Below are 26,680 nucleotides of genomic sequence, written 5' to 3' on the forward strand. Positions count from 1 at the left end.
GACAAATTAAGTTTGATTGTTCGATCCCAATGATTTGAGGAATATAAACAGTGAAAAAAAATCGATTGTGGACTGAACATAGAAATCATAGAAACCCTACAGTGCAGAAGGAGGCCATTCGGCCCATCGAGTCTGCACCGACCACAATCCCACCCAGGCCCTACCCCCACATATTTACCCACTAATCCCTCTAACCTACGCATCCCAGGACTCTAAGGGGCAATTTTTAACCTGGCCAATCAACCTAACCCGCACATCTTTGGACTGTGGGAGGAAACCGGAGCACCCGGAGTAAACCCACGCAGACACGAGGAGAATGTGCAAACTCCACACAGACAGTGACCCGAGCCGGGAATCGAACCCGGGACCCTGGAGCTGTGAAGCAGCAGTGCTAACCACTGTGCTACCGTGCCGCCCATACAGTGATTTGATTTTGAAATTCCCAACCTTGTTGTCAGATCCTTCCATCAGCCCATGACACCCTTGCTCTGTAATCTCCTCCAGCCCAACAACCATCTGAGATATCTAGGCTCCTCTATTTCTGGCCTCTTGAGCAACCCCAGGTCCACAACTGGTGGCTGTGCCTTCAGCTGCCTAGACCCCAATCACTGGAATGCCCTCCCTACACTTCTCCACCTCCCGACCTGGGTTCCCTCTTTAAGAAGCTCCCTAAAATCTACCCCTTTGACCAAGCTTTTGGCTATCTGACTGATATCTCTTTTTTGCGGCTCAGTGTCATACATTGTTTCACGATGCTCTGCTGAAGCACCTCGGGATGTTTCATTACATTAGGAGTGCTTTATAGGTGTAAGTTGTTACTGTTTGTTTGCAGTCTGGGACAAAGAACGATGGAGCATGAGGTGACAGAACCAGAGGTTCGCTCTGAGAGTGTAAAACATTATTGTTTGCATAATTTGCTCATTTTAGTTCAGTCAGGATTTCCATTTCTCATCTGGAATGTTTCATTGCAATAAGTAAGCAGCATACAAGGGATGAGAGCACATTGACCAAACACTGTCACCCTGTCCCTTGTTTTTAAAAGAACTGTATGCATATCATAGAATCATAGAATCCCTACAATGCAAAAGGAGGCCATTCGGCCCATCGATCCTACGCCAACAACTATCCCACCCAGGCCCTATCCCGTAACCCATGTATTTACCTTGCTTATCCCCCTGACACTAAGGGGCAATTTAGCATGGCCGATCCACCTAACCTGCACATCTTTGGATTGTGGGAGGAAATTGGAGCACCCGGAGGAAACCCACGCCGACACAGGGAGAACGAGCAAGCTCCACACAGACTGTGACGCAAGACCGGAATTGAACCCAGGTCCCTGGTGCTGTGAGGCAGCATTGTGCTCACCATTGTGCCACAGTATATAGTCCCAGGTCAGGTTAACCAATCACTGGCTCCTTGTCACCAGTTTTTAAAACAAACTGTACGGGTGGGATTTTATGGCTTCGCTTGACCCGAGACCGGAAAATCCCGCCCGAGGTCAACGGACCTTCCCATTGCCTGCCCCTCGCCCACTCCGATTCCCGTGCGGGTGGGGCGGTAGAATTCTGGCGTATGTGTATCGCCCCACCGTGGTCCAATGGGTAAATGCAAAGTGTGACATGTTATTGAGCCAGGATCCCAGCATTGGTCCCTGGTCAATGGTCTGTCAGCTGATCTCAGCTGCTTCCACAGGAGGCAAACATTGACTGCAACACCACTATGCTGAAAGTGGGGGCATATCAGCTTGAATTCCTGCATTTAATTATTGTCAGGAACTTAAGTAAATCCTCTGTTAGCTTGTGTACATGTGGACTTGAGGGGAGCATAAGATTCAAGGCTATTAAATCAATGCACTTTTTAAAAAGAAATCTGCAAATGGCAGGATAGTTACTGGCAGCTACAGCGTTCTTCCAGAATTCAGGCTGTCTGAATCCTTTAGAGTGACACTTCCTGTTTGTTATGTCATTTCAATCAGCAGGGAATTACTTCAGTATTCAGGGTATAATGGATCCTTCTTGGTGGAATGTTAAACAGAGAAAGACGCCAGTGAAAGAGTGGACAGCAGCAATAGGAATGGTGACTCAATGAGAGATCACAGTGTCCACTGCAACCGTACAAAACACAGAGAGATCAGTGACTAACATTATGCTGGGCTGCAGAGAGGAAAACAGAGCTTTGATACACCATTGTTAGACCTGTGGCACAAAATTAAATAGCATGTCTTCAGCTCCAAGATGGAACAGGCCTAGTGATAGGTGGTAAGCTGTTGTATATTTCAATTTGCACTGTCAGCATTTAGATTATAGATTATAGAATCAGAGAATCACTACAGTGCAGAAGGAGGCCATTTGGTCCATTGAGTCGGCACCGACCACAATCCCACCCAGGCCCTACCCCCATAACCCCACATATTTACCCTGCTAATTCCCCCTAAAACTAAGGGACAATTTAGTATGTCTAATCAACCTAACCCGCACATCTTTGGAGTGTGGAAGGAAACTGGAGCACCTGGAAGAAACCCGCAAAGATACAGGAGAACATGCAAACTCTACACAGACAGGAGGCTGGAATTGAACCCAGGTCTCTGGCGCTGTGAGGCAGCAGTGCTAACCACTATGCCACTGTGCTACCCTGTTGTTGGTGAAATTATTCTGCTTCATGATATTTCAAATCCTAATTTCTGTCTTTTGGAATAGTTACTACTGCACACATCTAAATCCAGCATAAAATTCAATAGAATATCTATCTTTTATTCTTCTACAGATATAGCATATCATTCATTTCATTCTTCCAATTAGTTGGCCAAGTGAAGCAGATGTGGCTGTGAATTTTTCTTTGGTGCCTCTTGTTTTCTCTATGATAACCAACTGATACATTTTCTTTGGGCTCCCGGGTTTCTCAGACTTTCTTTCTGGAGTTAGATCACAGATTAGCCCTGATGATCCCATTAAATGATGTGGAGATGCCGGCGTTGGACTTGGGTAAGCACAGTAAGAGGTCTCACAACACCAGGTTAAAGTCCAACAGGTTTATTTGGTAGCACAAGCCACAAGCTTGTTGGACTTTAACCTGGTGTTGTGAGACTTCTTACTGTGCCGACCCCATTAAATGGCAGAGGAACAGGATCCAGAGGCTGAATGGTCTACTCTTGTTCCCAAGGTTAACCAAGGATGAACAACACTCTCTCGATCATCTGAGTGAAACGACGTGACTGATTACCTTGGGAAAGGGTAAAACTCAGGTGCTGAATCAGTAGAGTTGCTAGGTTTCTGTACAGTTACATTTGCCACTCTCCAATCTTCCAGGACTGTTCCCGAATCATAGAACTTTGAAAGATGACAATCAATGCATTCACTATTTCCGTGGCATATAGATTATCAGGACCTGGAGATTTCTCGACTTTCAGTCCCATTAATTTCTCCAGCATTATTGTTTTAGTAATACCAATTTCCTTCAATTCCTCTTCATTAGACCCTTGGCTCCCTAACATTTATGGAATTTATTTGTGTCTTTCTCTGAAGACAGAAATTAGGTAGTTGCTTAATTGCTCTGCCATTTACTTATTCTCTGTTATAAATTCTCCCATTTCAGACTGTAAGGGTCCTGCATTTGTCTTCATTAATCTCATACTTATAGAAGCATTTATAGCCTCCTTTTATTTTCCTTACAAGTTTACTCTCATACTCCCTTCTTAATCAATCTCTTAGTCCTTGTTTTCTGAATTCTAAACTCCTCTCAATCCTCAAACTTGCTACTTTTTCTAGTAGATTTATATCCTCTTTGGATCTAATGCAATCCTTCATTTAGTTTGTTAGCCATGGTTGGTTGCTTTTCCTGGTGTGCTTTTGCACCAGAAAGGAATGTATAACTGTTGCAATGCTTGCATTGTTCCTTAAATATCAGCCTTTGCCTATCCACTGTCATGCCATTTTATGAAGTTTCCCAATCTCTAGTAACCCACTTACCCCTCATATCTTCGTAGTTTCTGTTGTTCAGATTTAGGACCCTCATTTCAGATTGGACTATTTCACTTCCCATCCTAATGAAGAATTTTATGGTCACGGTTCCCTAAAGGACCCCACACAACAAGATTATTGATTAATCCCTTCTCACTGCACAATACTAAATCTAGGATAGCGTGTTAGCGGTTGCATAATCTACCTGGCAATATTTGGTGAAGTTGATGTATTGCATCGATTTTGGGATTAAACGCTGGACATAACTAGGATCAGTACTTGAAAAGGTCATGGCCTCGGAGCTAATGTAAGGCCACCTATGTTTCAGTGGTGCTTAGGCAAGAATGAGATAGGATATATGATTTTTGATAAACACTATACCACAAGAAGTAGTAGAAGCCAAAATGTGTGATTTCAAGAAGAAATTAGATATAGCTCTTGGGGCTAAAGGGACATGGGGAGATGGGGGATCAAGATATTGAATTTGATGATCAGCCATGATCGTAATGAATGGCGGATCAGGCTCAGAGGGCCAAATGACCTACTCCTGCGTCTAGTTTCTATGTTACTATACTAGTATTAAACTAATCTAAGGTAACCCTGAGATCTAAGTGTAGAGACAAGCCATTGAGACTGTAGAGGCTGAAGCTACAAGAGTTGCTGGAAGCTGAAGGCTCCAAAGAAACCTAAATATGGGATAACTGTTGACAGAAGACGCTCAGTCATAGAGTCATAGAGGCATCGAAACAGGCCCTTCGGCCCAACATGTCCATGCTGCTCTTTTTTTTAAACCCTGTAGCTAGTCCCAATTGCCCGCATTTGGCCCATATCCATGTAACTGTCTAAATGCTTTTTAAAAGATAAAATTGTACCTGCCTCTACTACTACCTCTAGCAGCTTGTTCCAGACACTCACCACTCTCTGTGTGAAAAAATTGACCCTCTGGACACTTTTGTATCTTTCCCCTCTCACCTTAAACCTATGCTGTCTAGTTTTAGACTCCCCTACCTTTGGGAAAAGATATTGACTATCTTGCTGATCTATGCCCCTCATTATTTTATAGACCTCTATAAGATCACCCCTCAGCTTTCTATGCTCCAGAGAAAAAAGTCCCAGTCTATCCAGCCTCTCCTTATAACTCAAACCATCAAATCCCGGTAGCATCCTAGTAAATCTTTCCTGGACTCTTTCTAGTTTAATAATATCCTTTCTATAATAGGGTGACCAGAACTGTACACAGTATTCCAAGTGTGGCCTTACCAATGTCTTGTACAACTTCAACAAGACGTTCCAACTCCTGTATTCAATGTTCCGACCAATGAAACCAAGCATGCTGAATGCTTTCTTCACCACTCTGTCCACCTGTGATTTCACTTTCAAGGAGCTATGAACATGTACCCCTAGATCTCATTGTTCTGTAACTCTCCCCAACGCCCTATCATTGACTGAGTAAGTCCTGCCCTGGTTCAATCTACCAAAATGCATCACCTCTAAATCTAAATTAAACTCCATCTGCCATTCGTCAGCCCACTAGTCCAATTGATTAAGATCCTGTTGCAATCCGAGATAACTTTCTTCACTGTCCACTATGCCATCAATCTTGGTGTCATCTGCTAACTTACTAATCATGCCTCCTATATTTTCATCCAAATCATTAATATAAATGACAAATAATAGTGGACCCAGCACTGATCCCTGAGGCACACCGCTGGTCACAGGCCTCCAGTTTGAAAAAGAACCCTCTACAACCACCCTCTGGCTTCTGTCACCAAGCCAATTTTGTATCCATTTAGTTACTTCACCTGGATCCAGTGAGATTTAACCTTGGTACCTTGTCAAAGGCCTTGCTAAAGTCCATGTAGACAATGGCAACTGCACTGCCCTCATCTACCTTCTTGGTTACCCCTTCAAAAAACTCAGTCAAATTTGTGAGACATGATTTTCCACTCACAAAGCCATGCTGACTGTCCCTAATCAGTACTTGCGTCTCTAAATGCCTGTAGATCCTGTCTCTCAAAATACCTTCCAACAACTTATCCACCACAGGTGTGAGGCTCACTGGCCTGTAGTTCCCAGGCTTTTCCCTGCAGACCTTTTTAAACAAAGGCACAACATTTGCCACCCTCCAATCTTCAGGCACCTCACCTAGGACTATCAATGATTCAAATATTTCTGCTAGGGGACTCGCAATTTCCTCCCTAGCCTCCCACACTGTCCTGGGATACACTTCATCAGGTCCCGGGGATTTATCTACCTTGATGCACTTTAAAACTTCCAACACCTCCTTCTCTGTAATATGTACACTCCTCGAGACATCACTATTTATTTCCCCAAGTTCCCTCACATCCATGCTTTTCTCAACAGTAAATACTGATGAGAAATATTCATTTAGGATCTCACCTATCTCTTGTGGATCCGCACATAGATGACCTTGTTGATCGTTAAGAGGCTCTACTCTCTCCCTTGCTACTCTTTTGCCCTTTATGTATTTGTAGAAGCTCTTTGGATTCTCCTTTGTCTTATCTGCCAAAACAATCTCGTGTCCCCTTTTTGCCCTCCTGATTTCTCTCTTAACTCTACTCCTACACCCGCTATACTCTTCAAGGGATTCACTTCAAGTCATGCCTCCTTCTTCTTGACCAGGGCCTCAATATCCCGAGTCATCCAGGGTTCCCTACTTCTGCCAGCCTTGCCCTTCAATGCAGAGCACCCTGCTGTTTAAGGAAACTGCAGAGGCAGCAGCAAAACGAGGCTGTGGATGGAATTTCTAGTTTTCTTTTGTAATAATGTTGCTCGATGTATTGGCTCTTATCAAGATCATTTTTTCTTATTATTGTCTATGAATTACCTTACGATATTCCATAAGATGGCATTTAAAGGATTGTGAAGGAATTGGGAGTTTGAATATGTGAGTTGAAGCTCGGCAGAAGATTGTACGAGTGGAACGCAGGCCTGTTAAGTATTTTTTGTCCTATTTATCAGTGCCGCACAGCTGTTATGAGCTGAATCCCTGCAGCAGAGGGACTGCGGCTGTTCAAGAAGGCGGATCACCGCTATCTTCTCAAGGGCAATTAGAGATGGGCAGCAAACACATTGCCAATGATGCTCACATTCCAGAAACAATTTTTTTTATATAAAAGAGAGAAGCAGATACTTTGAGGAAATAATTCCAATTCAGATGAGAGCCATGATGTGTTTTTCATTCTGGGCGAATACAGGGCAATTTCACTGATCACTGAGCTGCTGGTGAACGCAAAACTGAATCCAATAACCCACCCACGCAATTTGTTAAATACGAGTAAGGATGCTGGAGATGATAATATTTTGTAGAATAGATTGTGGCTCACTGGTATCGATGAATTCCAGTACATTCAGCTCTCGAAGCGAGTTTCAACAAATAACGATGATGCACACATGAATAAAGTGTGAAACCAATGTCATGTGAAATATTTACAAGTGCAGTTTTAATTTGAAGAACACCTCTGCCATCTTTGTTCTCTCAATGAGTTAATGATAATGGAGTTGGGCAGGAAAGTTGTGTCCGTGATGCAGAGCCTCTCTGTTTGACCAGGGGGCTCTTTTCTAGCCCGTCTGTGCCTGCTGCATTGTCAGCTGAAGGCGGGATTCATCGCTGAAATGTTCACCCCAATGCGTGGCCACACGTGTCCCCTGTGCACGCTGCCCACACTTTCAATTTTAGTTGTGATTGCGTGGGAACTAGCAAAACGTGAGAGAGTGGCACCCATTTCTTGCCCTGCCATCGGGAGCGGTGTGCCACAGCTAGAATTTTGTCCTATTTGAATCCAGAATAATTCCAAATTGAATCCAATTCACAGTCCCCACAAAGGAGACAGACTAGATCCAATTTTCAATGGGCATCAGGTTGAATTTATCACTGAAAAGGTTAATTAGGTCTTAGCTGACGGTTTTTTAACTTAGCCTTACCTTATTTGACACTTCATATCACTTCTTGCTTAAGGCTTTAGATTAGGTTTATTGTAACATTGGTACTTTTCATCCATAGTACCATAAAACAGTGCAGAAGGAGGCCATTTGGGCCATCAAGCCTGCACTGACAACATTACCACCCAGGGCCTATCCAGTGAACCCCATGTAGTTACCCTGCTAATGCCCTTGACACTCAGGGGCAATTTAGCATGGCCGATCCACCTAGCCTGCACATCTTTGGAGAGTGGCTGGAAACCGGAGCACCCGGAGGAAACCCATGCCGACGTGAGGAGAACTCCACACAGACGGTCACCCAAGGCTGGAATTGAACCCGAATCCCTGGTGCTATGAGGCAGCAGTGCTAACCACTGTGCCATCGTGCCGCCCTGGAATTAAGGATAACAGGGCAATTAGGGATGGGCAATAAATGCTGACTTAGTCAGTGACACCCACATCCCATAAATGAATTTTTAAGAAGTCCCCACATATTACAGAAATTTAGCCCATTGTTTTCTGTTACACTGTAAGTAGTTGCCGGAATTTGACCGCTTCACCCACCCGAGGCTCGTAAGATCCCGCCCGCGGCCAATGGAGAATGCCGTTCTGTGAGCCTTGCTGGGGCAGGCGATTCTGGGGCAGGCGAGCGGTAAAATTCCAGCCAGTGTGTTATTTTAGCTGTAATTTCTTTCCCATTGTTTGAAAGTCAGTGTAAAAGGAGAGAATGGATCAGGAGGATATCTGTGACTATAAATGGGCAGTATGAAACATCAGCAACATTGCAATGATGATGCTAGATATCAACAATATATACAAACATACAGGGCGCAATTCTCCCATTTGAACTCTAAGTGCTCCCGTCAGCAGGAAAACTGCAGTGTTTCCTGGTGGCATTAGCACTGCCTGTCAGGTGGGATTCACCCACCTTAACCATTTAAATTGATGCATCCTGGGAATCACACTGGCCAGCCCAATTTTACAGATTAGAGTTCCCTTTTTAAAAGGCACTCCAATATCCGCGCTGACAGACAGTGCGGATATTGGGGCGCCTTTTCCCCCCACAATGGACATTCCCCCCCATCCCACAATGGACATGGCAAACCCCCCTCCCACCACCCACACTGGCAAGGGGAGCACCCCAAACCCCTCAGCACAGAGGGGAACCCTCTCCCCCCCCCACACCACTGCAAGATCGAGTCACCCCCTCCCCTCCCCACACCATGCAGGTATGAGGGTGACCCGACCCCCCCATCCCCAAGCCAGAGGCCTCAACCTGTCCCCCCACACTCCTTTCACAAGAGATAAACTCCCACCTGGGGTCACCTCAGGACCACCCTTAAGAGTCCCCCTTGGAGCCCCGCCACACCCTCAGGGCCCCCCTTGGAATTCCTCCCTCAGGACCCAATCAGATTGGCAGGCAGTTCTTTAAGGCAGGACTTCCTCCTGAGTGAAGGATGGAAGTTCTTCCTTATACCGTTAAAAGTCGGTTAGAGTGTAATACGGCATTGGGGCTGCTGGAATCAGCAGTTGTGTTCAATGTGGGCCATGATTTAGTTGCACAGAGCCTTGGTCAGACCCTATCAAGCGCACTGTACTCAGTTCTGGGGTGCTTACCTTGGGGAGAAAATCTGAGAGGCCTTGGTAGGATTGATGCTGAGAGGCTGTTTCCTCAGCCCAAGATTCTAGAATTAGGGATGATCGACGATAAGGGAGTTCCATTGAGGACTGAGATGAGATATTTCTTCACTCAGAGGATTGTGAATCTTTGGGTGCTGTGGATGCTGACGATATTCAATACTGAAACTAAGATCTTTTTGGACACAAAGAGAGTCCAGGGATGTGGGAATTGGGCGAGAAAGCGGAGTTGATCTATGATTTGCCATGACGTTAGAGAATGTCATGGCAGGCTCAAGTATTGCCTACTCCTATTTTTCATGTTGTTAAGTTCCTTTGTTCAATTTGGAGGGAGTGTAGCTCAAACTTGGCAGGATGATAGGGGGCAGAGAGGATTAAATGACGAAGTTGGCTGATAGTCCCCTGTGTGTAGACAATTGGGTGATGATCTGATGAAGCTTATTTAAAATACTAAAGAGATTTGATAGGGGAGATATGAAGAAGTCGTGTCCTCTGGTGGTGGAATCAAGAGTGAGGGGACATACTCACCGGGATTCTCTGGCCTCCTGGCGCCGTTTTTCTCGGTGGTGCCGTTATCCGGCAATGGGATCTTTGGTCCACCACTGTCAATAGGAATTTCCATTGATTCCACCTCACTTGCTGGGAAACACGCATCTGGGGTGCACCGTCGGCGGGACTGGAAGATCCCGTAGGCGTGAAGAGCCAGAAGTTTGCGCCCATAGTATTAAAATTCAGAGCTGGGCAATCGAAGAAGAAAATCAGGGAGCATTTCTCACACAAAAGGGTTGTAGAAATATGAAACCCTCTTCCCAAAAGGCCTTTTAAGGCTGCTTTTGTTTGTGAAGGGTGTCAAGCAAAATGGAGTAAAGACAGCTAAATGGAGCTGAGGTTCAGATCAGCTATTATCTAATTGACTGCTGGAGCAGGATTTGAGTGAGAATGGCCTCCTCCCATTCCAGTTTGATCAACCTTCTGTCTATTTGTGGTGATATTAAAACTGTAAAGGGAAAATGGTAAGCTTGTTTTCCTGGAAAGTTGAGATTAGACAGGCTGAACCTGAATTTCTCTCCTGATGTATGTAGCCAAACAAAAATAATATTTTGGGTTTTTGTTGAACAGAAGTTTTAATTCATCCTAGGAAAGCCCTGGTGAAAATCCCACCCATTTTAGTTCTCTGACTTTAATTTTAAACTCGTGGGACATGGGTATTTATTGCCCACCCTTAGTTGCCCTTTAGGAAGTGGTGATGAACTGCCTTCTTGAAACCTTGCAGCAGTGATTGATACAACTGAGTGGCTTGCTAGGCCATTTCATAGGGCAATTGAGAGTCAACCACATTGCTGTGGCTCTGGGGTCACATGTAGGCCAGACCAGGGAAGGAGGACAGATTTCCTTCCCTAAAGGACATTAGTGAACCAGGTGGGTTTTTCCGACAATGGTTTCATGATCATCACTAGATTCTTAATTCCCAATATTTTTTATTGAATTCAAATTTCGCTGTCTGCTGTGGTGGGATTCGAACTCACATCCCCAGAACATTAGCTGAGTTTCTGGATTAATAGTCTCGAGACAATACCACTAGGCCATCGCCTCCCCCCTTGTTTAATTGCACTTGAAAGACCTGCAGAGATGGATATTTTTAAATAACGCAGTGGTTGTTGGTCTGGTAATGTAGGTCGCAATTCTGCCCATTTTCTCCTCGGCATTGCTGAGATGTCCTCGCCAGAACAGGTGTGCAGCATTGCTAAAAGTGGTGAAGCAACAGGAAGTATTTGAAGTGCCAAAGGCAGTTGATGGAGGGACAGATTATCAGGTTTTTAATCATTGGGTGGTTGTCTTCTTCATCCGAGGATGTAAAATGTTTTTGTTCGTGGAGGCCACCTTTTAAATTGCGTCAGGCCTCCGTTTAATGTAACAGCATTCACCGACAGTACCATGCCTCTCCCCAGCCGTGTCAAGTTTCCAAATGCAGTCAGGAGTAATGCCACTGAAAAATGATAAAAATGTGATTGATGTCAGTAAACTGCCTGGGGTAACGAGCAGGTTGGCAGGACAGGCGTTAACCCTACTGCAACATACTTCTGCTATTGATCGTAAAGAATACCTCAGGCCGACTGCCCAGATTGTGATTGTCTGTGACTGGGCTGTACTGTGCAATTACATTTTCGGGTGGCTAATCGATTCTCTTATCTCTGGGTTCAAAGCGTTCAGGGCCATTGATTAAGCTGGAGTCAATTGGGAAGATTGAGTCTGTCCGACAGTTTTTGTCCCAGATTTGCTGGTCTTCTTCAGACATTTATCAGTAAGGACAAGGGACTAATAGAGGTCTGTGCAAGGTGATAGATGCTAGACTTTGTGTAACTTGGTGGAGGGAATGAAAGGATCTGTATGAATGGAATATTAAATTGTGACTCTACAAAGTTAGCGCAAGCACCCAGTGAAGTTCATTAGGTTGTGATTTGCTTTGTTTTGTAGAATTGTCAATTAGCACTTATGTTTTATAATCAAGTCGAATCCGGATTGCTACCCAACTAAATTGCTGGAAGTGGTGATGCTGGGATTAAGCATTCTAGTAATCCGCACGACTGAATAATCGACAAATAAAAATTCTCTGGTGTTAATATTTGATGTAAGTGTCCTGGTCCTTACCAAAATATTCCATGACCCCACCGCCCCCTCGAGTGACCCTGCAGGTAAAAGCACTGTCTAGTGTAGACTAAAGACATATGATCATAATGTTCTCGAATGTGTTTCTCAGCCTGTGCTGAATTACCTGCTCTCGTCTGGAATTGCAGGTTTAGCACGAAGATTAACTTTACAGCCTTGAAGCAGGGAGGAAAGCGATCAGTCATATCTCCAGTTTCTGATGAGTACTCAGTGTCGCCATGAAGGAGAGTCCATTTCTGTGGGTTTACTCTCCATGGCCAAATTGCCCACTGGGAGGCTGTGTAAGCACTCACGTGAAAAATACAAACTGGCCGTGGGATTATACTCCAGCCCAAAAGGACAAAATTAGCAACAACAAAAAAACACTCCATAATTCATTCCACTAATTAAATAAACCAACTGCAATCAGGAAATTCCACACAAGGAAACACCTACTATGTATTAAGCTGATCTCTCTCCACACCCAATCTATGACTGTAACACTATACTCTGTATCCTCCCATTTCCTTCTCCCCCATGTACTCGATGAATGGTATGCTTTGTCTGTATAGCGCACAAGAAACAATACTTTTCACTGTATCCCAATGTATGTGACAATAATAAATCAAATCAAATCAAAGAAAGTCTCCAGGCAAAATCAAAAAAGATTTGAGAATAAATATTTCAGAGCTGTAACGTAACATGCTGGGGGTTACCATTGACCAGAACTGGACTAGCCACATAAATACTGTGGCTACAACAGCAGGTCAGAGGCTGGGAATTCTGCCATGTGTAACTCACTTCCTGACTCCCCAAAGTCTGCCCACAATCTCACCTCGAGAGCTTGGTTTAGCCTCCATTCAACCTTCCATTACAACCGGGTGAGCTGACTCCCCTTTTTATTCAAACCCTCTCAGTCGATCAAAACAAAGGTTTATTTAAAAATTTTTGCCTGTGGATAACTTTTCCCAATCCAAATGAGTTTACTTTTTATAAAGAGCCTATTTACCTAGGCTTTCATCACTCAAATGTGAAAAGTTTTTTTTAAATTAATTCAATGGATGTGGGTGTCATTGTCTAGGCCAACATTTATCCCATCCCTAATTTCCCTTGATGAGCTGCCTTCTTGAACTGCTGCAGTGCATGTGGTTTTTACACGCTCACAATGCTGTTCGGGAGGTAGTTCCAAGATTTTGACCCAATGAAGGAACAGAGGTATATTTCCAAGTCAGGATGGTGAATGGCTTGGATAGGGAACTTCCTGGTGGTGTTCCCATGTATCTGCTGCACTTGTCCTTCTAGATGGTAGTGGTCATGGCTCTGGAAGGTGCTGTTTAAGGAGCCGTGGTAAGTTCCTGCAGAGCACCTTGTAGATAGTACACACTGCTGCTACTGTTTGTCAATAGTGGAGGGATTGAATGTTTACGGAAGGGGCAGCAATCAACCAGGCTGTTTTGTCCTGGATGGTGTCGAGCTTCTTGAGTGTTGTTGGAGCTACAATTAAGGAACCCTAGCAAAACTGGAGTCAATGGGAATCAGGAGGAAAAATCTCCACTGGTTGGAGTCATACCGAGCGCAAAGGATGATGGTTGTGGTGGTTGCAGTCTTCTCAGTTCCAGGGTAGTGTCCTAAGACCAACCATCTTCAGCTGCTTCATCAGTGACCTTCTTTCTATCATAGGGTCAATAGGGGATGTTCGCGGTGGCTCCTCCCCCCTTGCTCTCAGTTCAGACCAGATCACCGACAGGGATGGCTCCAAGTTCTTGCCAATAAAAGCCTATTTGTCTTGCTCACAATAGTCTCGGCTCGATTGATAGTGCATCACCCCTGTGATGCCTTGCCCTTATATTTTGGCTTGTTGTCTTCTTGTCTCCTGGGCCTTTCCCATATATTATTACTCCTGTTAGTTTTTTCTTGTGTGGGGTGGTGACTGGGGGGGTACCCTTATGTTGGGGGGGGGGGGAGAAGAAAAACAGGGTGAAGGTCTGGTTCTGCCGTATTTTAGGTGGTTGGGGGAGGTGGTTGTTCAGGTGGTGTGTGTTGGGGGAGGGGGCTGTTAGGTTGGGGGTTTATGTGTTTCTGGGGTTGGAGTGGATGTCAAGGTAGTGTGTGTTTTGGAGAGTTTTTCTGCGGGGGCTTTCCTGGCTGGGGAGGTTTTGCGTCCGTTGCTGAGTCCGATTCCGTTTTTTTCGGGGGGTGGGGGGGCGGCGGTAGCAGGTGGGCTACTGGGGGTGGGGGGAAGGGCAGACGGTGAGGGGGGGGGAAAGAGTCCTGGGGGCTTCCTGATGGGGATGTTGGTGGATAGGTTGAGGGTTGAAGGGTGGCTTGTTGTTTTCCCATGTCTTGGCACCTTTGCCTCCCCTGTGTGTTTCTGTTAAGGTGGGTGGGGTGGGGTGGGGGGGCTCCCGGAGCTGGTGGGATAGGGTGACTTTTTATTTGTGGGTGTTTTATGTTGTGGTGGGCGGGATATTGTTGGGTGGATTCAATGTCGGATTGGTGTGGGGCACTAGTTGGCAGAGCAAGGGGGTGTAGGGGCATCCTCGTTTATCTGGATGGGGTTTGGCATGAGGCAAGAACTTTAGTTGGCAGTACAAAGATGACTTCTTTGACCATTTATTTATTTGTCTTTGTTTGTTTATTTATAAATTAGTGTCCTAAGTAGACTTACATTAATAATGTCATGAAGTTATTGTGGAAGGGTACACCGAGGAAGAATTTATCATGCCCAATCCACCTAACCTACACATCTTTGGAGTGTGGGATGACACTGGTTTTTACGACAATTGATGACAGCTTTATGGTCACCATTGGGCAGCACGGTGGCACAGTGGTTAGCACTGCTGCCTGACAGCGCCAGGGACCCAGATTCGATTCCCGGCTTGGGTCACTCTCTGTGAGGAGTTTGCACATTCTCCCCGTATCTACATGGGTTTCCTCCGGCGAGAAAGAGAGAGAGAGAGATAGGTCCTTCTTAATTCTTTGTTCTGCTGTCTCACTAGTCTTTGAGCAGTTTTAACCTCATTTTCCTGTGTTCTCCTGAGATGGGGATATCGGCTTGTCTTGCATCTACAGTCTGTTTTGCTTTCATCTCAGCACTTTGTAAAACACATTCTGATATAACTCAACAGGAGATGGGTTTATGGATGTCTGATGATGATATGTGGGAAGAAGACCTCATTGTCATCACAAACACAGAAACCCAGTCTTATGCCTTTTCCACAGCTTTCTTTCAAGTGTCTCTGTTTGAAGTGGGTTTTGCCATCTCTGCATGTCTGAATCCACACTGGTATTTTCCAGAAAGTGCTCACTTTACGGTATCGTCTTGTATTTTTAAAAACACACAAAGCTTCCCCAAAAAGTTGACTTTGCCTGTAGGTAGTTGGGGACGCTGCAGTCCACTCCCATGACACTTAGCTGCCTGTTCTTGGCTAGGCCTCACCTTGGAGTACCGTACTGTTTTAGGGACAGGGGTTGAAAAAGAATGCAAAATGAGGGGGGAGGTAATTTTCCCTTTCTGGAATTGAGCTGTGCTGGGTGTACGGAGTCTCCGGCAATGAATATCGTGCATGAATCAACCGTGCCTTCATCAAGAGTGGGCTAGGTTAAATTGGCAATGATCACCCCAATGGATAACCATGCTACTAGGATACCAATACTCTTATAGCACTGAAATTCAGATTCACATTGCTTTGGTAAGTAACATCAAAGCAATGTTATTTCTTCAATCTTTTTATTTAATGACGCTTGGTTAGAAATACCTTCCCTAAAATGTGGCTGGAGTTCTCTGACCTCGCACGTGGCTGGGATTCTCCAGTCCCGCTGCAGTGAATGGAGTTTTGGCTGAACGCTAGTTTCTCCGTTCTCACTGGCGGCGTGGCGGGATGAACGAGATCAGAGAATTCCAGCCTACATTTCCTGATAAATCCTTTAAAAATACATTTCGGTAAATGTATAGATTTGTACTTCTGAAAGCTGATACTGTATGATGAAAGCAGTCCTTTCTTCATTTCCTGCAGTTGTAAATCTGTACAGTGGAGGTGGTTATGGCATTTTTGGGAAGCTCAAAGCCATCATTTTGGTGCCTGCTACTGATTCTATCCATGATGTGGAGATGCCGGCGTTGGACTAGGGTAAACACAGTAAGGAGTCTAACAACACCAGGTTAAAGTCCAACAGGTTTATTTGGTAGCAAACGCCACTAGCTTTCGGAGCACTGCTCCTTCGTCAGGTGAGTGGGAGATCTGCTAACAAACAGCAAACAGGGCATATAAAGACACAAACTCAAGTTACAGAATAATGAATAATGATTGGAATGCGAGTCTTTACAGCTAATCAAGTCTTAAAGGTACAGACAATGTGAGTGGAGAGAGCATTAAGCACAGGTTAAAGAGATGTGTATTGTCTCCAGACAGGACAGCCAGTGAGATTTTGCAAGTCCAGGCAAGTTGTGGGGGTTACAGATAGTGTGACATGAACCCAAGATCCCGGTTGAGGCCGTCCTCATGTGTGCGGAACCTGGCTATCAGTCTCTGCTCAGCGACTCTGCGCTGTCGTGTGTCGTGAAGGCCGCCTTGGAGAACACTTACCCGAATATCAGAGGCCGAATGCCCGTGACCGCTGAAGTGCTTCCCAACAGGAAGGGAACAGTCTTGCCTGGTGATTGTCGAGCGGTGTTCATTCATCCGTTGTCGTAGCGTCTGCATGGTTTCCCCAATGTACCATGCCTCGGGACATCCTTTCCTTTCATTATTCATTATTCTGTAACTTGAGTTTGTGTCTTTATATGCCCTGTTTGCTGTTTGTTAGCAGATCTCCCACTCACCTGATGAAGGAGCAGCGCTCCGAAAGCTAGTGGCGTTTGCTACCAAATAAACCTGTTGGACTTTAACCTGGTGTTGTGAGACTCCTTACTGATTCTATCCCCAGAGCTGACACTGGCTCGGTCGGAAGCAGACTCCTGGCAGCCTTCAGACTCTTGTTTAACCCTGTGGTGATTTTCAGACCACATATGCCATCTATCACTATGACTGCCCACTTTCACTCGCCCACATTGCCCCTCTCTACAGCTGCTGCAATCCCTGCAGTAGATACAATACCTTTACCACTTCCAAAGTTTGTCTGCGATAATTTCCAATCTATATTTCCTTCCCACCCCTGACTCTCCATTCCTCCTATGTTGGATTCTTGCTCATCCCCTCTCTCCACTCAATCATTCAGAGAAGCATCTTCAACCGCCTGGATCTTACTCGCTGGGATTCCCTTCTGCCTCCACCTCTCTCTCTCGTCCAATTCAAACCTCCACACAACCCATCTTTTCAACTAAACTTTGGTCATCCTTCCCAAGAACACTTTCCTTGATCAGACTCCACTTTCCACACATCAACTGTGAAGTGATTTGAAATATCAATGGAAGCAGTACCACACTCATGGCTTCTCATATAGAAGTAAGTTGCCAAGAGCACTGTTCCTTTTCAGGAAGTACTTTGCCACATGAAAAAGCTGCAATAAAAGATCCGAACACCAATGAGCCCCACACGGTAATCATAATTCGATGGAATAACCTGACCTGTTAATCTATTCCGTTGACCAATCTTCAAAATGGCGGCTCCCATTCAAGACAATAGCAGTAATCAATCTATGCACAATGGAGCCTTACTCTGAAGTCCATCTGGAATGTGCATTGTCTGTCACTCACAGAAATGGCTACTAGCACCTAATTTTAGTCATGAATGAGGGCAAAATCTCAGGCTGAAGGGACGATCCTTTAAAACAGAGATGAGGAGGAATTTCTTCAGCCAGTGAATCTGTGAATTCTTTGCCGCAGAAGGCTGTGGAGGCCAGGTCATTGAGTGTCTTAAGACAGAGATAGATAGGTTCTTGATTAATAAGGGGGTCAGGGGTTATGGGGAAAAGGCAGGAGAATGGGGATGAGAAAAATATCAGCCATGATTGAATGGCGGAGCAGACTCGATGGGCCAAGAGGCCTAATTTTGCTCCTATGGTCTTATGAAATGTTGTGACCAGCAAGAAAGAATGCAGCAAAATAAAGTAATAGATAATTATCCTTCTTCATCACATTAGACGGTGTCAAGGGGATTAGCAGTGTAAATGTGCGGGATATATGGATAAGGCCTGGGTGGGATTGTTGTTGGTCCAGGCTTGATGGGCCGAATCGTCTCCTTTTGCACTATTGGGACTGGCACGGTGGCACAATGGTCAGCACTGCTGCCTCACAGCGCCAGGCGCCCGAGTTCAGTTCCTAGCTTGCGTGACTGTCTGTGCGGAGTTTGCACGTTTGCGTGGGTTTCCTCCGGGTGCTCCGGTTTCCTCCCACAATCCGAAAATGTGCGGGTTAGGTTGATTGGCCATGCTAAATTGCTCCTTAGTGTTAGGGGGATGTCAGGGCAATTAGTAGGGTAAAAGGACAGTTTTTAGAATGTTGTAAAGCTTAATTTTGAGCTTGGAGACCTTGCGCGTGTAATCCTTTGCAGATTCTTCAAGTCTGTTGTGTGAATGTTTCACATTCACAGTTGTATTAATTGGTTGTGAGACTGTTATTGGACGTCTTCCTGCTGGAACATTGTGCTAGTCTATCCACACTTAGGCAGCACGCTGAGAAAAGATTCACACATTTAGCTGCTGATGATTAAGAAAAATCTATTGGATGACACTGGTGCTTTGTCGACAAGTCTTGTCAGACAGTACCGGGGCCAAAAAAGAACTTCAAACATATGTCTAATCTTTACCAATAATGGGACTAGCGTCAGGGCTAATTACAATAACATTCCTCGACAGACTTCCAACTGTTATTTGGCAAAACATGGGCAGAGGTTCTAATCCCTGAGAAAAATGATTTTCTTTCCCAATGGCAATCGTTATTGGATCTCCACATTCTGAGATCATTTCATTAATGATCATTTCATTAATTTTCAGTGTGAATCAACATAGCAAAAATCTATATTTTCTTCCAATTACTGGCCGCATGTGAAAATTGATTATGTCTGAAAGCTTATTTCAGAGAAAATTTTGAGTTGCCAGCATATCAACAGAGATAATTTGAGGTAACAAATGCATGCTCGATGAAGTAGAACACATTGGATTAGGCCTCCCTTGCAGCACTGAGCCTTACTGGTAGTAGATTCCTCCCGGATCCTTCAATGTTGCATCCTTGAATTGTCATTTGTCCAGTTTGTCAAAGTGAGATTTTGGGAGCAGCTGAGGCCACACTGCTAACTTGAATAAACTCTACCGCTACATGAATTGTATTATTGTAAACCACTGCAGTTGTACCCTCCAGTCCCTGTAGCATGAGCAGTGTTGTGGGAAGGGATAAATGTTCACTGCATGCTCACTCCCTGAGGGTGCAGGACTGAGAGGATTGGTTTTGGTGTCCTGTTTTCTATACAGAAAGAGAAGTTGTATTTGTGTCCGTACCCCACCAGTCTTCTCTATTTCTGAGATTGAAAGGAGTGAGGGCATAAAGGAAATTAAAAATGAGGATGAGGATTTTAAATTTGAGGGATTGGAGGATGGAAAGCCAGTGTAGAGCAGTGAGGACATGTGTGATGGGTAAGCGAATCTTGGTGTAGGGTTGAGTGCAAAAGCAACAATGTTTTAAGTGAACTGATGTTTGTGAAGAGTAGAAGGTGGAGGGCTGGCTGGGAGATTATCTTGAGGTAACATAGGCATGGCTGAGTATTTCAGCAACGGATGCATTGAAGTAGAGGGAGAGGCAGGCTGTGTTACTGAGGTCTTAGGAAGATAGGAACAAGATGGTACAACATTATGGGTGGCACAATGGTTAGCACTGCTGCCTCACAGTGCCAGGGACCCGAGTTCAATTCTGGTTTCGGGTGACTGTGTGGAGTCTGCACGTTCTCCCCGTGTCTGCGTGGGTTTCCTCTGGGCGCTCCGGTTTCCTCCCACAGTCCAAAGATGTGCAGGTTAGGTTGATTAGCCATGCTAAATTGCCCCTTCATGTCAGGGGGTCTAGCAAGGTAAAGTGCATGGGGTTATGTGGGTAGGGCCTAGGCTGGGATTGTTGTCGGTGCAGGCTCGATGAGCTGAATGGCTCCTTCTGCACTGTAAGGATTCTATTATTCTATGAGTAGACCATTCAACCCATCAAGCCATTCAATATCATAATGGCTGATCGGACACTTCAATGCCTTTCACACCCACTATCCCTGTAACCCTTTAAGTTATTATTAATCAGAAATCTATCAATCTCTGCTTTAAACACACACAATGCCTGTGCTTCCACAGCCCTCTGGGGTAGAGAATCCCAAAGATTCACAACCCTCGGTGTAAAGAACTTTCTCCTCCTTCAATGGCCTCCGAGCCCGCCTGGTGTGGCCAATACTCCTGAGGTCTCCACTGGTGGAGACCAGGAGTGATTCTCACCAGGCTTACTCTGTGCCCGAAGGTCAGATGATCCCGGGAGCTGGTAGAATCTGGTGTCGAGCAGGCTATACACATTTAAATGGCCTCGCGCCTTTTCTGGGCACGATCCAGTTTGTGTCTTATTTGTATGTTCAAGGCATATTGATCATTTGTCTTTTTTAATGTTACAGGTTACAACCATCCTGCACTGATTAAAGTGCTGCAGAATCCACAAAATGTGGTAAGTATGTCCTTTTATTAATTGTCCCTGTTTATTTTCTCACCCTATCTGGGGCCTAGCACACCAGGCTCTGGCTGAGATGCTAACCAGTCAACTGTAATGTCTCTTGGTGCAGCCTGCAAGCTAATAAGCACCATGTTTGGAATATCCATCAACAAATGGCCGGCCCTCTATCCTTTTTATTTGCCCTTTTCCTTAATGTCTCCCACAACATCACCCTGAGGAGAGGAGTGTACTATTTGGAGAATTGGGACACACAGCCCTGTATCTGTCGCTCTGTGATGCTGTACCAACACACTGTATCACACTGTATTTTTATATTTTAAATTAAAGCAGAATTTAATTAGTCTTCTACTTCCTTTCTCCATTTTTTTTAAAGAAACAAGTATTTGGCTGCTTTCTGTATGAATGCAGCATGAGGAAATGTCTGTTCTGTGCATGTATGTGAGAATTCTGCTTCAAATGATGAAGGAATAATGAAAATGATGATAAAATTCAGAGCAGTTTCCTCATTACCAAGTTGGAGACTGCAATCTGACTTTTAAAACTGATTAATCTCTGCGCAGTTGGGTAGTGGGTACGTTACTGGACTGGTAACCCAGAGATTTTGTGTTCATCTCCCAGCAAGACAACATGTTATAAATTTAATTCAAAGTAGCTGGCCATTTGTGGGCTAGTCCAGGATAACGGCAATCTATTTTACTGCGATCGAAAAAGTCCAACTGGTTCACCAGTGTCCCCCCCCGGAAGGAAACCTGCCACTCCTACATGATCTGACCTACACGTAACTCCAGTCCAGATTATATGGTTGAACCCAATTCTGGGGATGATTTTTAACTCTTCCTTGAGCAGAATGAAAAATCTCCCAGTTTACATACCCATGACAAGTCCTTCAGGAATCCATTTTTTAAGCTACTCACCAAGCAGGCAGCAGTGAACCCTTCCAAAGCTGGGGGTTCATTTTTAACATATTGGACAGGATTTTCCAGCCCTTCCCGGCAGTGGGATCTTCTGGGCTCATGGAAGGTGACCCCCCCACCCCCGCCTCGGCCTCGCGGTGGAACGAGCAAGCCACACAAAATGCCGTAGATGTTGACGGCACTGGAAGATCCCACTGGTGGCCAATGGCAAGCTTCCTCTGTCGCTAGGAAACACACCGTGGGTGGGGGCTGGAAAATCCCGCCCATTCAGTTTTAACTGGTTACCTGAGTGGGAAAGGTTGGCACTGCCAGATTGGCACTGCCAGGTTGGCACTGCCAGATTGGCACTGCCAGGTTGACGCTGCAGGTTGGGGAGAACCCTTCGACTGAATCTCGTATTTCAGAGTCTGTACATCAGCAAGGGGGGATCATGTTGCGGGGGGAGGGGTTGGTGGGTTGGGGTGATGGGTAATTAAAACTACTCGTTACGTCACCGGCAAGGAGCAGAGAAAATCGGGCAACACGATCTCGTCGGCAAGAATCATGTTTTCCAATTCTGTATTTTCCGCCCATGTTGCCGTACTCTCTGATGGCGAGTGCAGGCCGAAAGTCACCCCCAAGAGCTCCAGAAATTGAACCCACCACCTCCGTGGTGTCAGTAGACAATCTCTGGGCCTTACCGTTTTCCCCTGACCTTCCATCCGTTTCTAAGTGGAAGGCAGGCAACGGGATTTCAATTTGGACCAGGGGGTAAATTTGACTTTGCTTCAACTCTGGAGCAATGGGTGAGTTTCAAACTCACCTCGTTACCCACCTGCCCAAAACCTGCTGTGTGTTAAAATCAGGGTTACCACTGAAATAGCAGCTATAAAACAATTCAAACTATCAATAAGGGCTGGGAAGAGGAGCAAGCAACTGAGGCGGCGAGCGGGAGGTTTGGGAGACAGAAGCAGTGAATGAGAGAGTCAGGAGAGGTGGCGAGCGGAGCAGCTGTTTGTTTCAAAAAATGTACAGTTACCGCGCTGAAGCGAAAATGGAGATCGCACGATTCGGGGAACTTCCCTAATTTACAAACGCACTGAAACGGTGGGAAAAAATCCCATCTCTGCCAGAACTGATTTGATTTTTTTGGGGGGCGGCACGGTGGCACAGTGCTGCCTCACAGCACCAGGGACTCGGGTTCGATCCCTGACTTGGGTCACTGTCTGTGTGGAGTTTGCACATTCTCCCTGTGTCTGTGTGGGTTTCCTCCGGGTGCTCTGGTTTCCTCCCACAGTCTGGAAGACGTGCTGGTTAGGTGCATTGACCTGAACAGGCACCGGAGTGCGGCGACTAGGGGAATTTCACAATAACTTCATTGCAGTGTTAACGTAAGCCTTACTTGTGACTAAAAAATAAACTTTAAACAAACATACTGTTAGAAAGCAGTTTGAGCATATACCTGTGTTACATGCAATTCTGGTCTCCATATTACAAAAAGGATACAGGGTCTGGAAAAGATCTACAAGCAATGTCCAATTACCCCCAGAGATTTCCAGCACAAACCAGCCTTTTTAAGTTACCCTGTAAGTGCAGCCACGCCAAAAGATTTAAAGGGCCCATGCACTTAAATGAATAGGCCACCCACAACAAAATCTTAGAGAAAAAAAGCTTTACAAATGTTGTCACCAGACTGAAAGGATACATTCTGGGGCGATTGTGGCATACTGGTATTGTCGCTGGACTATAAATCCAGAGACCCAGGATAATACTGCGGCGACCCGGGTTCAAATCCCACCATGGCAGATTGTGAAATGTGAATTCAATAAAAATCTGAAATTGTAAATTTAGTGATGACCATGAAACCATTTTCGATTGCTGTAAAAACCCATCTGGTTCACTTTAGAAATCTGCCAGCCTTACCTGGTCTGGCTTGTATGTGATTCCAGGTCCACAACAATGGTGTCGAATTTGAAATGACCCAGCAAACCACTCAGTTGGAGGGCCATTAGGGATGGGCTATTAATGTTGGCCCAGCCAGTGACGCCCACATCCCATGAATGAATTAAAGAAAGAAACTTATCAGGAAAGCCTGAATGGGTTTGGATTATTTTTTTCTCTAAAAGAGAAGGATGAGGGGTAATATCATAGAACCCTGGTTCATTATCCAGGGAGTGGTCAGAATGTGGAACCAGCAACTACAAGTGGTTGAGGCAATTAGCATAGAATCATTCAAGAGAAATTAGATAAACACCTGTCAGAGAAAGGAATAGAAGAATATGCTGATAGTGGTAGGAGGAGGCTTTGATTTGATTTATTATTGTCACATGTATTAACATACAGTGATATTAACACACAGTGAAAGGTATTGTTTCTTGCGCGCTTGTGTGGAATACGGTCTGTTGGATATATTGGACCATGTCTGTGCTTTCATACTATGAGATATGAGACACTGTATAAGTGATGGAGGTGTGAATGACGAGTGAAAAGATGCGCATTCACAGACTTTATCAGCAACACAAAGGATGCTTATTAATAAGGAAAAACTATACAGAGGCCAGAAGCCCCAGACTACCCTGGCCGCCCCAGTCCCTATCTGTCTTCTACATGTCTTTAGACTGTCTTCTGCTTAAGAGAGAGCTCCATCCCTTGGGGTGATTACCCACTCTCGGTTCCAATTGGTCTCTCCAGGTGACCCTCTTCTGTTGTGTTGTCCTGAAAGGGACAATCACCACAATGAGGAATTGTAAAAGATAATTGCAGCATTTTCCACTGTTGTATGAGACAGTAACTAAATTGATGGCCAATTTGCGTTCCTATAATGGGCTGGATTCTCCAACCTTGCTCGCAGCCAGGATTTTCCTGTCCCGCTGCAGTGAACGGAGATTTGGCTGAGCGCCAAATTCTCTGTCCTCGCTGGCTGGGCATGAACAGCTGGAGAATCCTGGCCAGCATCTTTAAAGTCATAAAACATTACACAGCAGATGAGTCATCAGAGAGGATGTTTCCTCTGGTGAGAGAAGTTCAGAATAAGGGCCAGTGTCTGAAAATAAGTGGTCATTCATTTAAGACAGAGCTGAGGAGAATTATTTTCTCCCAGAGGGTCATGAGTCTCTGGAACGCTCTTCCTCAAAAGGCAGTGGAAGCAGTTTAGGAATACTTTTAAGGCAGAGCTAGACAGATTCTTGATAAGCAAGGGGGTGAAGTAGGAATGTGGAGTGGAGGTGACAATCAGCTCAGCCATGATCTTATTGAATGGCGGAGCGGGCGTGAGGGGCCGAGTGGCCTACTCCAACTTCTAGTTCATATATTCGTAGGGGAGGTGATGGCCTAGTGGTATTATCACTAGACTATTAATTCAGAAACTCAGCTAACGTTCTGGGAACTCAGGTTCAAATCCCGCCATGGCAGATGGTGGAATTTGAATTCAATTAAAAAAAAGCATATCTGGAATAAAGAATCTACTGATGACCATGAAATTATTGTTGATTGTCGGGAAAAACCCATCTGGTTCACTAATGTCCTTTAGGGAAGGAAATCTGCCATCCTTACCTGGTCTGGCCTACATGTGACTCCAGAGCCACAGCAACGTGGTTGACTCTCAACTGGCCTCGGGCATCTAGGGATGGGCAATAAATGCTGGCCAGCCAGTGACGCCCGTGTCCCACGAATGAATAAAAAAAACTATCAGCCAAAATTTGACTTTGAGCCACACTGGGAGATATTAGGACAGGTGACCAAAAGTGTAGATAGACAGCTATGTTTTAGGCAGCATCTTAAAGAAGGAGTGGGAGGTAAAGAGCCACAAATGTCGAGGGACATCTCTCCAGAGTTCAGGGCCTAGGCAGCTTGAGACTCAATCACCAAAGGTCAGATTTGGTGAGTTCAAGGTACTCAGAGGGTTTTAGAGTTGGCGGGGGTTAGAGATAGGAAGAGGTTGAGACCATGGAAGAATTTGAAAACCCGGATGAAAATTTTAAAATCAAGGTGCGGCTGGACCTCAGGCCATTGTATGTCAGAGAGGTCAGGAGTGAAAGGTGAACGAGACTTGGGTGTGAGTTAGGATAAAGGGCAGCAGTAATTTGGATGACCTCAAGTTTAAGGAGGGTCAAAGATAGGAGGCTGGTAAGGGGAGTATTGGAGTAGTCACTAAAAGAACAAATGGGGGGGGGCTGGAACGGGGGAAACAGAGAAAACTTTTCTTGCGCAGAATCTCTGAGAACACAATGCAGAATTTATATTCGCTTTTTTAAAGAAAAATGAATTAATACTTGAAAAAGAAAGATGTAAAAGATATATTGAAAGGACAGGGAAATGCAACTAACTGACTTTCAGAGAACTAACTCCAGCACAATGGACAGTGACTTGCCTTCAATGCAGCATAATTTGACAATGCTAATTCAAATGTGTTTACTGTAAAAGAAAAGTTGCCATGCAACGTTCTTGGGAAGGAAGTAATTCAGATATCTCAACTTAGAAAAAAGGTTGCAATTTAGTTTATTGAGAAATTCATGTAAAAGGGTCAAAGGTAGATCAGATTTTCAAAATTGAAAAGATTAGGAGATAAAGCAAGTCAAGCCAATATACTTGGCTTTTAGAAGGTTCTGCCCAGATAGCCAAGAGAGGTAACTCCCACTGTCCTCAGGTTTCAACACAGTGGAGGTAAAGGGAGAGGATAGTGAGATGCTTTGGAGCTCAGGAGGAACAATAGGAGAATGATAAGGGAAACAATGACCATTGTAGTACCAATGAAAGAGGCAGCACGGTTGCTCAGTGGTTAGCACTGCTGTCTCACAGCTCCAGGGAACCAGGTTCGATTCCTGGCTTGGGTCATTGTGCAGAGTCTGCATGCTCTCCTCACATCTGTGAGGGTTTCCTTCGGGTGCTTTGTTTTCCTCCAACAGTCTGAAAGACATGCTGGTTAGGTGCATTGGCCATGCTAAATTCTCCCTCAGTGTACCTGAACAGGTGCTGGA

General features: G+C 45.0%; 1 protein-coding gene across 2 annotated transcripts in view; it reads left to right on the forward strand.

The window, feature by feature from the left end:
* Positions 1-26,680, forward strand: part of abat (4-aminobutyrate aminotransferase) — a 136,466-nt gene that overhangs the window by 71,581 nt on the left and 38,205 nt on the right. For both annotated transcript variants that reach the window (XM_078240394.1, XM_078240395.1), the window contains exon 5: positions 20,756-20,805. In XM_078240394.1, coding sequence (XP_078096520.1) covers positions 20,756-20,805 — 50 coding nt within the window. The remainder of the gene's footprint in view (positions 1-20,755; positions 20,806-26,680) is intronic.

The sequence above is a fragment of the Mustelus asterias genome, chromosome 23 (genome assembly GCF_964213995.1).
Source record: "Mustelus asterias chromosome 23, sMusAst1.hap1.1, whole genome shotgun sequence".
NCBI classification, from domain to species: Eukaryota; Metazoa; Chordata; class Chondrichthyes; order Carcharhiniformes; family Triakidae; genus Mustelus; species Mustelus asterias.